The 12,180-nt window shown below is 42.0% G+C and overlaps 1 protein-coding gene across 1 annotated transcript in view; it reads left to right on the plus strand.

Annotated features, from left to right (window-relative positions):
* The window catches only part of Elys (AT hook containing transcription factor 1 homolog), a 137,900-nt gene that overhangs the window by 53,824 nt on the left and 71,896 nt on the right, over positions 1-12,180 (plus strand). The window contains exons 16-17 of the mRNA XM_080283442.1: positions 2,313-2,405; positions 5,031-5,214. Of these exons, the coding sequence (XP_080139568.1) occupies positions 2,313-2,405; positions 5,031-5,214 (277 nt within the window). The remainder of the gene's footprint in view (positions 1-2,312; positions 2,406-5,030; positions 5,215-12,180) is intronic.

The raw sequence follows: 12,180 nt of genomic DNA on the forward strand, positions 1-12,180 counted from the left end.
TTTATGAAATATTATAAAAGAACTTACGTAACTATCAGTCGTGATTAATACAAGAAGTTTGGGGAAACTGGGTGTAGTAAACTTGTGAGCACAATATGGAGAAGTGAAACACGATTCTTACATTTAATAAACCTCAAAGAAAAGAACTGTAAATTTATTATTGTTAAAATGAATTGTTACATTACAAGATAACTTAAATGAGTAATCTATCTATCTATTGCCAGACACCTCAATCCCATTTGGGGTGGCCACAAACAAATCGCCTCCATGTCGTCCTGTCCCCCGCCATTTCACTACCCTGCTCCCCACTCACACCCCCTTCTCTCATATACCTCTCCACCCCATCCCTCCATCTCATCCTCGGCCTCCCCCTCCTTCTTTCCCCCTCCACCTCACTCACATACACTCTCTTCGTCAGTCTTTCACCCTCCATCCTCTCCACATGGCCAAACCACCTCAGTGTGTTCCTCATAACACTTCCTATCACATCCACATCCACACCACAACGCTCCTTTATATCCTCATTCGTCAGCCTGTCTCTCCATTTGACTCCACAGGCTCCTCTTAAATAACTCATTTCCACTGCTCTCACTCTTGACTTGTGTCCTTCCAACAACGTCCAAGCTTCACTTCCATACGTTAGAGTTGGTATCACAATACTGTCATGTAGTAACTTTTTCACTTCCATGCTCACTTCCCTGTTTCTTATCACTGCTTTCAAGGAACCAGCAACCTTTCTTCCCTGCTGTACCGTTTCAAGCACTTCACCCTGCAAACCTTCATCCTTACTCATCATGCTACCCAAGTACTTAAATGTACTCACATTTTCCAATTCCTCACCATCCAACCTCGCTGTACATTCACTGACTTCACCTCTCTCAAAGACCATCACTTTACTCTTCCCTACATTCACCTTTAGATTCCGTTTCTTGCACACTCTCCCAAACTCATCCACCAAGCCTTGCAGCTCCCCTTCATCTTCACTCAACAACACAGTATCATCTGCAAACAACAGTACAGGGAGTTTCCAAACACTATCCTCTCTCACCAGGGCCTCTCCAACATCCACTACCCTATCTTGTACCTCTTTTATTACCTCATCCATGAACAGATTGAACAACCATGGAGACATGACACATCCCTGTTTCAACCCAACCTTCAAAGAGAAAAATTCACTCTGTTCACCATCCACTCGCACTGCAGCCTTAGCACCATCATACATACTCTTCACAACATTCAGCAACTTTCTATCTACTCCATATATTCTTAATACTTTCCACAATCCTTGTCTATCCACCCTGTCATATGCTTTCTCCAAATCCATGAAAGCCGCATACAACTTTTTTCCATTCTCTAGAAACTTTTCCACTAAAGATCTAAGAATGAATATCTGATCTACACAACCTCTTCCCTTCTTAAAGCCTCCCTGTTCTTCTCCAACTAATTCCTCTGTTCTTTCTCTAACTCTGTCAATAAGTATCCTCCCATACACTTTTCCTATTATACTAAGAAGACAAATGCCCCTATGATTACCACACACTTCTTTTTCCCCTTTTCCTTTGTACAAGGGAATAATTATACCTGACTTCCAGTCCTCCGGGACTCTACCTTCCTCCCAGGCCAATCTGCACATCTTCCACATCCATTCTACTACTATCTCTCCCCCATGCTTCAGCATGAGTAATCACTCGCCCAAATCAGAAAGCAAGCCAATACTCTTAAGCCTAGAAAACACAAAGAAAATACTGGCCAGTGGAGAAAATGGAGTCGTGGCTGCGAAGACACTGGGCGGCACTGCTACTCAGGCCACTGCACTGCTGGAGTCTACTGTTGCTGATCACCAACTCGGTGGGGAGATGCGGGTATCGTAGAACTGCTAGAGACTGAGTGATAGCCGCTAAAACGGAGTCTTCGCTTCTCTGCGCTGTTCTCGACGTGCTCTTCCCGTGGCAGCACTACACCAGTTGATTAATGTCCTCACGCCAGCCACAAAGCAATACATGATCACCGGAAGTAAACATGGCTTAGCTTAATGGCTTGAGAGACAGGGTGGAGGAACGATAAATACACAAAAGTAGCACTCGGTAATGTGCTAAGGGCATGTGTGAAAACAATAACTAGTGAAACAATAACGAACAATCTGAGAACAATCCCGATTGGAGCACTGTCAGGATGATTCGCTGAGTGAATATTTTTGGTCTTTTCACTAATGCATCTTGAGTTCCCATAATAATACAATGTCGTGAATTTGTATAAAGACCACAATTTGGCGAATTCATGACCTTTTTTTTTTTTTTTTTTTCACCCCCCAGGAGGCACTCAATGTGTTGCTGGACCCCCTTGTCAACCCTCAGGACTTGACTCCCTGGCAGCACAGGCGCATCATGAAGGCCTTTTTTTTCCAGGTTTGTCCTCATACCTTTATTCCTATTCTTATTAGTCATTTTAGCTAATATTCATGACAGTCATAACCAGTGTTAGGTGCATCAATCACCAAAATCAAATCTGTCTTTCTGCCATCCAGTATTTTATTGCCTCAAAAGGAGTCTAGGGACCCAGAGCCAGGCTGTCTAGTTCTGATGTTTAACGTAAGGGTGACTAGTTGCTTGCTCATGACTGGTAATTTTATGAACAATAAAACCTAAACATCTCTCAAATGCAAAGATGGTCTACATTCATTTTGCAGCAACTTACCTTATTGGTCCACAGGGGTGTTTGTGATTATGTGGATACCACCCAACATTATACAGTAAAAGGTTTTAGCTGCCTGAAACTGACTTGCCAGCCATTGTAGAGTCACCTGAATGTAGCTACATCATTAGTGAATGTTATGGACATACCACCTGCTGCACTGAATTGCTCTCACTAAAGCTGAAAAAATTAAGTGAGTGCTCTGATGACCAGGCTATAGCCTATTCGATTTCATATGAGAAGAGATGAGCCTTAAGCTTGTGATGGCTGGCAGCTGATTGGTTTTCTGAGTTCATTCATTAATAACGACATTTTAAATTATTTTTATTATAAACGTCATGTGGATGTTTGAGTGGCCCTGGTGAGAGAGGATAGTGTTTGGAAACTCCCTGTACTGTTGTTTGCAGATGATACTGTGTTGTTGAGTGAAGACGAAGGGGAGCTGCAAGGCTTGGTGGATGAGTTTGGGAGAGTGTGTAAGAAACGGAACCTAAAGGTGAATGTAGGGAAGAGTAAAGTGATGGTCTTTGAGAGAGGTGGAGTCAGTGAATGTACAGCGAGGTTGGATGGTGAGGAATTGGAAAATGTGAGTACGTTTAAGTACTTGGGTAGTGTGATGAGTAAGGATGGAGGTTTGGAGGGTGAAGTGCTTGAAAGGGTACAGCAGGGAAGAAAGGTTGCTGGTTCTTTGAAAGCAGTGGTAAGAAACAGGGAAGTGAGCATGGAAGTGAAAAAGTTACTACATGACAGTATTGTGATACCAACTCTGACGTATGGAAGTGAAGCTTGGACGTTGTTGGAAGGACACAAGTCAAGAGTGAGAGCAGGGGAAATGAGTTATTTAAGAGGAGCCTGTGGAGTCACATGGAGAGACAGGCTGACGAATGAGGATATAAAGGAGCGTTGTGGTGTGGATGTGGATGTGATAGGAAGCATTATGAGGAACACACTGAGGTGGTTTGGCCATGTGGAGAGGATGGAGGGTGAAAGACTGATGAAGAGAGTGTATGTGAGTGAGGTGGAGGGGGGAAGAGGGATGGGGAGGCTGAGGATGAGATGGAGGGATGGGGTGGAGAGGTATATGAGAGAGGGGGATGTGAGTTGGGAGCAGGGCAGTGACATGGCGGGGGACAGGGCAACGTGGAGACGATTTGTTTGTGGCCACCCCAAACAGGATTGAGGTGTCTGGCAATAGATAGATAGATAAATGTCGTAATAACCGTTTCACAATAAGATTACAAGGACTGAAGCAGGTAGGGAACCACCACAAAAGCTACCACGTGTGCTGCCATAACAACGGCCCAGGAAGAACAGCTTACTACACAAGTGACATGCAGGAACTGAGAGCGAACAACAAGAGTCTCTGGTGGACGTAGGGTAAACATACCAGCCCGACACGGCAACATCAATGGGCTATTCTCTCCTGTACGGGCGGAAATTTTTTGCGTGACCATAATTTTGAAACGGATTCAAGCATTTTGTCCTTATAGTGGGGAAAATGCACTTATAATGGTTTGGAATAGCTAGATCACAGCGTCTGGGTAGTGGGTGGTCCAGGTAATGACCATCTGGGTAATCGAGATATTAATGTATACTGTATATAATATTTTATCTGGGCAGTCGTATCATCAAACAGTTATAATAAAATTAGTCATTTAAGATTCATCGTTAATAATGAATGCACATGTTCAGCCAGTCAGCTGTCAGTATAAGACTCGTCTCTACTCAGATGAAATCAAATAGGCTATAGTAAACTGTACTATATTGTATTGTCCTGTTTACCAATAAAATAACTGAGATCTCACCTTGCATTGTGTTTGATCTGTGTTTTATCCCAGTGGAATTGATTGACCATCACTGCTCCACCTTTGTTCATCCAGTGCAAATCATGAAGTTGTCTAATAACTGTCCTGTAAATTGTCATCATCATCCAGACCTCACCGTAGGGTGGGGTGAGGTAGGGTCTTGAGTGCAAGAAAGAACCTGATTGAATGAGACACTAATGAAAGGTTGCCCAACTGAATGGGCCACACTACCATTTATTCACCATTCAAGCCCCCGGAATTCTCTCTCTCTCTCTCTCTTTCTTTTCTATGTGTGTGTGTGTGTGTGTGTGTGTGTGTGTGTGTGTGTGTGTGTATGTATGTGTGTGGTATGGTATATGCATTGTGTGTGTGTGTGCCTGTGTGCATGTGTGTGGTATGTGTGTGTGTGTGTGTAGTATGTGCGTGTGGGTGTGGTATGTGCATGTGTGTGTGTGTGTGTGTGTGGTATGTGTGTGTGTGTGTGTGTGTGTGTGTGTGTGTGTGTGTGATCTTAATTCTTCCCAATTTCACCAGGGTGAGGCTGGTCTAGCACTGAGATATGCTACATTCAGAAAGCCACCCAAAGAGGATCAAGATGACATCCGGCTGCACCTGACTCTCCTTCTGGCTAATGGACTTGTCCGTGAGGCATACCACTATCAGCAGACCTATCGAGGGACTAACATCACCCATGATCTCCTCAACCACTTCTTCCATGGTTAGAATGGCTTATGATTTATACAGTTGTTAAAGTATGGTAGAAACTGACTGCAAAATTATCATCCATATACAATTTGCTACTCCAGATACGTCATTGCTCATAACCCACAAATTATTATGATGTCTGTGTTACATTTTGATTTGCTCTTGTTTCAAGCAACTTATCTGTAATGCTAAACAGATTTATTCTATGCTTATTTTAATTTCACCTCCCTCACATTTTGTTTTGTAAAAGCATACAGTGCTTTCTCTTAGCTCATAAATTTAGTCTCGTGTGGTGATGGGGGGGCACTCACCATCCACTCACTCGATGTAGTGCTGCTTTGGGTGTCTGCCCTTTCCTCTCTTCCATCCTTTCTCTTCTGTCTTTCTTTCTTTCATTCTTTCCTCTTTCTTCTGCCTACGGGTGACTTTATATTCCCTCTTCTGTCTTTCTTTCTTTCATTCTTTCCTCTTCTGTCTGCCTATGGGTGACTCTACATTGAGTGACAAGCCAAATGGTTTCCTGTACACCAAGAAACCATTTACTATGCTGGGTGGTAACCATATAGCCAAATTATGGCCCTTGGTGGTCTAGTGGGTAATTAAGGTGCTCCAATCGGATTGAGCCTGTGTAGGTTTGTATCCAAGGGGTAGTTGGGGTTTATTGCTCATGTAATGCCACTCAGGGGTGAGTGAGGCTGGTCACTCTCTTCTTAAATGTCAGGACCAACTTGCCTAGCCCCGGGTTCCTACATTCATTATGGGGTGACATAGGATTGGATGATGGATGGATGGAATTCAGATCTCAAGGTTGAGTAGCCACCATCCATCTCATCTTAAAGGATTTTCCTGAATTTTTACATAACCTCTGTAAAAAATTACTTGTAAAAATACCTTTTTAATAAGTAAACAAGAACCATGGCATCATATGTGTGTATGCATTTTCATCATTTTGATGCAACCACAGGCACTAGCTTGCTTGTTTGTGGTAGACTAACAAACATATTTACATTATGGGCCATAATGATACAATACAATATACTCTCAGTTATCTGTCGGTGCAATAAGCAGCGCAGCTATCTTGTCACTGTTAAGCAATATCTGGCTAAATTATGCAATATCCAGCCCCGAAACAGGACATAATCGGTGGTCCAGAGCAATACCTAGCATAAGCAGTAGCCAGCCAATGCCATGGGAAATCCCAGAACTTGGGAGCTATTGAACGTGCCTGCTACATGCCAGCCAATCAGAATCCATCATGGGTGTGTCTTATCCGGCACACCAAGAATATTGCCATGCTTTCATTTTTGCCCATGGTTGTTGTAGAGTCAAGACTTGTTTGTTTGTTCTTCTGACCATGTGGTCACAAAATCCTGGGGCTTTGATTAACTCTGTGGCATCCTGTGTTTGAGCTACCGTACTGTATTGTATTGCAAAGCTAATGGCCTGTCAGTGCTCATGCCCTAGTGTTCTGTTGTTATTGTTAAACTACTCCTGTTCTTTATTGTGTACTGTACTTTTTACGAGTGCAAACCCCCTAGTGCTGTTTCTCCCCGTCGATGCCAACACTTGGTGAGTGCATACAATAGTACACTATGTACAGTACTGTATTACTGTTCTGTATTATTACTGTGTTGTTTTATATGCGTAATTTTCATATTTTACTCTTGGTAAAGTTTTTAGGATAGAGGATCGAGACAGATAGAATCACAATATCCAGCTCAAAGCCAAATGTTGAGCTTGATATGCAGCATCTGGCATTTAACGTTATTTGGCGTAGGGCTTGGCTGAATTGCAGTGGATAATTGAGAGTTTACTGTATTAGCATTGGACTATTGGAATTATATGGCAGCTGTTGAAGAGCATAAGTCAGTCATTAAATCTTTGAGAAATATTAGCCCTCTCAGGGTCACTCACGCGATTCACGTTTAATGTGGATTGTTCTAAAGATGTTCAGTCACTCAAATTGCGTTCCTAAGCAGAAAAAACGTCGTCAAAAGAAAAGTTTTCGGCCGATTTGCGTCAAATTTCGGTGCGTTCCAGTATGTGCATCTCTTATCCGAGGTAAGCATTTGACAACACTGTGACTGCTCTGACGAAACAGTGCGTAGCAGAAATATCTCAGTATCTCACCAGCCAAGCAGGAGAGTAGTGCAGCTGTCAGCGTCCCTTTAAACCCGCCATTTTCCCCCTCCCACTTGAGGCAGAAGCCATTATTGAAATATTGTGATTGTACAGTGCTTTTTACTATAATGTGAAGTGATTGTGTGTATGGAACATAGATATATTGTTTGTAAATCATTGAGGCCCGTTATCAGCCGTTAAGCCTGCAGGCAGGAGTGTGGTTTGTTATAACGGGGTTTCCACTCTGCTTCACCATGCCCATAAATGATCTGAGTATTTTGCCATTATATAGTGAAGCCAATACTTATATTTGTGAAACATATAGTGCCTGGATTGGTGAAATAACTGACCTATCATAGCCGGCATTATGCTCGCCATAGAGATATGCAACAGTTGCTAAGGAAACAGGCGGTCACGTACGCCATAGAGTCGGGAATAATAGACGAGGTTGGGATGGAATCATGTGATAGTGTTTTATATTGCGTATGGTTTAGCTAAAACATAGCGCAAGTGTAAGAGACAAGAAATGTGCCACAGCCACATATACATACATATGTCATGCAGCGAATGTTCGTGGAGAAATCTATTGTGTGCATCGCATGTGTTTTAGGCAAATGTATCGCAAGGAGAAAAGAAAATACGCCACACACACACACACACACACACACACACACACACACACACACACACACACACACACACACACACACACACACACTACATAACTCCTCATCTTCAAGCTACTGCCAGCATCTCAACACCTCTGGAGGAAGTGAGTTATCCGCATTTTGTTTATTTGTATATTGACCTATTTCTATAGTTCAATATTTTTTACACAAATAAGTAATGTTTCACTCTCATCTTAAATGTCAGGACCAATTGCCTAGCCCTGGGCTCCTGCGCTCCTCATGGGGCAGTGTAGGATTGGATGATGGATGGATGGATTTTTACATACACACATATGAAATGGAAGAAAGTTCAGCTTCAGTATCAGAACCTAGCAAAAAGACTAGTGGTCATGTCGAGTTTCTGACAGCACTATCAAAAACCTTATGATATTTTACGTGTATACTTTGAGTAGAAAAAGAAAATAATAAAACGTAACAAGTGAAAATATGTAGCTGTGGGTGAGGCAGGGAAAGAATGTTTTTTATCTCGCGTGCAGGTAGGAGTAGTATTCTACGTTTGTCGTCTAATTACTGAAAAACTATTGGACATATCGATTTCCCGTAAGAACCATGATAAAGAGCAGTAAATTCTATGTATGTTCATTTGCAGAGTATACAGTAAGCCTTTGGGAGCATTTTCTGTTGGAAAAGTTGGAGGAACAGATTCTTTTGGTAAAGTCGAAAGCGCTCGGAGGAATAATCTCACTTTGTCGGCTAATTACTCGAAAACTATTGGACACATTGATTTCCTGTAAGAACCATGATAAAGAGCAGTAAATTCTACGTATGTACAAGACATAACAATGTAATATCTGTGATAAGAATTCGTTGTTATGGAGGCGGGAATATTGCGTATGCTGTGTGCACATCATGAAAATGACGTACGGATGTGAGTTCCCAGTCGTTTTTGGCGATTTACTCAAAAACTATGAGGCGTATCGAAACCATTTTTAGGTCATTAGAAAGCTCATGAAATTCTGCATAATATTATGCAATAAAAACATAACATGTGAGAAAGTTCAACCATTTTTAGGTCATTAGAAAGCTCATGAAATTCTGCATAATATTATGCAATAAAAACATAACATGTGAGAAAGTTCAGTATTAGAGCTCCTTGATTTTTTCAAAAATGGCTTTCAGTTTTTGGCTATTTTCTCGAAAACTACAAATCGTATCACAACCGGATTTGTCTCTTTATAAAGTTGATGAAATTCTCTATCAAAACTTCTAATAACATTTTCCTGTATGATGGAAAACATTCGAATGGTGATGTTGGGAAGTGAACGTGACGTAGCAAAATGTTTATTTACGGCCGCCTAATGTTGTTTTATTTGTGTTTTCCTGTTTTTTTGTGGTGCTTATCAGCCAGAACAAGTATGGACGAATAAGATGACATAGATTTCATGGCAGTATATTGATGTTTGGGTGGCGAAAATAAGGAGAGAATACGTGTTATGTGCTGTGCGAGGGCAGCCGGGCCGGGCGGCCTCGCAAAAAGAATCGTGTGCCGGAAAACTTACTGAAACTTATCATGCGCGAGAGGGTTAGTATACACGGTAGTACAGACAGTATCTGTTTCCACCAGTATTATACAACTACACCATTATAGACTACTCAGGAAATCTGATTTTGCAAATAAATAAAATATTAAGTAAAAAGTGTATGAGGTTCTGATTCCACTGACTATCTATCTATTGCCAGACACGTCAATCCTGTAAGGGGTGGCTACAAACATATTGCCTCCATGTCATCCTCTCTCCCGTCATTTCACGTCCTCTCCCCAGCTCACCCTTCCTCTCTCTTTTGTTTTTGTTTTTCTCTTGGAGGGAACTGTTACTGCGGGCTCATGGCCTTTGGTTCCTTCTTCCTCGCATAAAAAAAAAAAAAAATATATATATATATATATATATATATACTTCTCCACTCCATCTGTCCATCTCATCCTTGGTCTCCTCCTCCCTTTCCCCTCTTCCACTTCACTTGCATACACTCTCCTCATTAGACTCACTCCCTCCATCCTCTTCACGTGGTCTAACCACCTCGATGTATTTCTCGTAATTCTTTCTATCACATCCACAACCATACCTCAATGCTCCTTCATTTCCTTATTTGTCAGTCTGTCTCTCCATGTATCTCCACATGCTCCTCTCAGGTAACTCATTTCCATTGCCCTGACTCTTGACTTGTGTCCTTCCAACAAGGTTGAAGCGTCACTTCCATACATTGGAGTTGGTATGACAGTAATGCAGCAGCCTTTTTACTTCGATGCTCACTTCCCTATTTCTTATCACTGCTTTCAAAGAACCAGCCACCTTTCTTCCTTGATATACCCTTCCAGGCACTTCATCCCCTAGACTTCCGTCCTTATTCATCACACTACCCAAGTATTTAAGCACATTCACCTTTTCCATTCCCTCATCCATCCTCACCATACATTCAGTGACTTCATTTCTCTCGAAGGCCATAACTTTACTCTTCCCTATATTCACCTTTAGATTCCACATCTTACATAATCTCCCAAAGTCATTCACCAGGCCTTGCAGTTCCCTGTCTTCCCTGAACAATACAGTATCATCTGCAGACAACAATACAGGAAGTTTCCAAATGCTGCCCTTTCTCTTTAGGGCCGCTCCAACATCCACTGCTCTACCATGTATCTCATTCATAACCTCATCCTTATACAGATTGAACAACCAGGGAGACATGAGACATCCCTGTTTCAGTCCAGGATTCCAATAGAAAAATTTACTCAGTTCACTATCCACACGCACTGCAGCCGTAGCACCTTCATACATATTCTTCACGGCATTCAATAACGTCCCATTTACTCCATATATTCTTAATATTTTACACATTCCTTTTCTCTCCACTCTGTCATGCTTTCTCCAAATCCATGGGTGCTGCATGCAGCTTCTTTCCCTTCTGTAGGGACTTCTTTACTAAAGACCTAAGGATGAATATCTGATCTACACAACCTCTTCCTTTCCTAAAACCTCCCTGTTCTTCTCCAACTAATTCCTGTGTTATTTCTCTAACTCTGTCAATTAGTATCTTACCATATACTTTTCCTGTCACACTGAGAAGACAAACGTCCCTGGTATCACCACACACTTCTTACCTACCATGTATTTTTCCTATTACACTAAGAAGACAGATGTCCCTGTTGTTACCACACACGTGTTTTCCTTTTTACAGGGAAATCATTATACCCGTCTTCCAGTCATCTGAGTCTACCTTCTTCCCAGGCCAGTATGCACATCTTCCATATCCATATACTACTATTTCTCTCCCATGCTTCATCATTTCACCACACTATCAATTCCTTGGGCTTTCCCCATTTTGACTCTCCTCATTGCTTCCACTACTTCCATTCCACCCTCCTCTTCCTAGCCATTCTCCAGCCATTTACACACGCATTACTTGCATTCTCTGTTTTTAACAGTTCCCTAAAGTGTTCACTCCATCTGCTCACTTTTTCTCCCTCCTCGATGATCAGTCTACCATTTTTATCTTTCCATCCCTTAATAACTTCTTTATCACCCTGTCTGACTCCCTTTACCTCCTTCCAAAACATTTTCTTACATTTCTTCCACTTTACACCCAAATTCCCTCCAAATTCCTCATCCACACTCTTCTTACTCTTTCTTCCTACTCTTTTCACTTCTCTCTTGCTCTCTACATATAACTCTCTCTTCTGTCTCTCAACTTCCTCCATGCCTCTGCTTCCCATCAACTCACTATATGCTTTCTTCTTTTGTGCCACTGTTAACCTCATCTGTTTGTTCCACCATGCTGTTCCTTGCACCCCCTTTCATCATCTCTTCACCCCACACACCACCTCACATGAAGCACAGATTTCTTCTGTGATAATCTTGCACACACCTTCCACCTCCCCCATCTGCTTCAGATCATATTTACACAACCACTCCTCCACTTCTCTTTTATATTCTCCCATTTTTCCATCCTCTTGCAACCTTTCTATCCTCTTTGTATGGATTGCTTCCTTCTGTCCATTTCTCCTTCTGTTCCTTCATTGCACTTGAACCTAGGCACTTACTGACTGTTACAGGTAATTTGAAATCATGGCAGTGATCAGTAGATGATTTCAGTACACCTAGCTCTCATTTTGCACAGCTAATGTATCGCCAGAAGCTGCCATGCAAATGGAAAAAGGTATAAGATGCATTGTT

The sequence above is a fragment of the Coenobita brevimanus genome, chromosome 97 (assembly GCF_032717465.1).
Source record: "Coenobita brevimanus isolate Jiangsu-jjx chromosome 97, ASM3271746v2, whole genome shotgun sequence".
Lineage (NCBI taxonomy): Eukaryota > Metazoa > Arthropoda > Malacostraca > Decapoda > Coenobitidae > Coenobita > Coenobita brevimanus.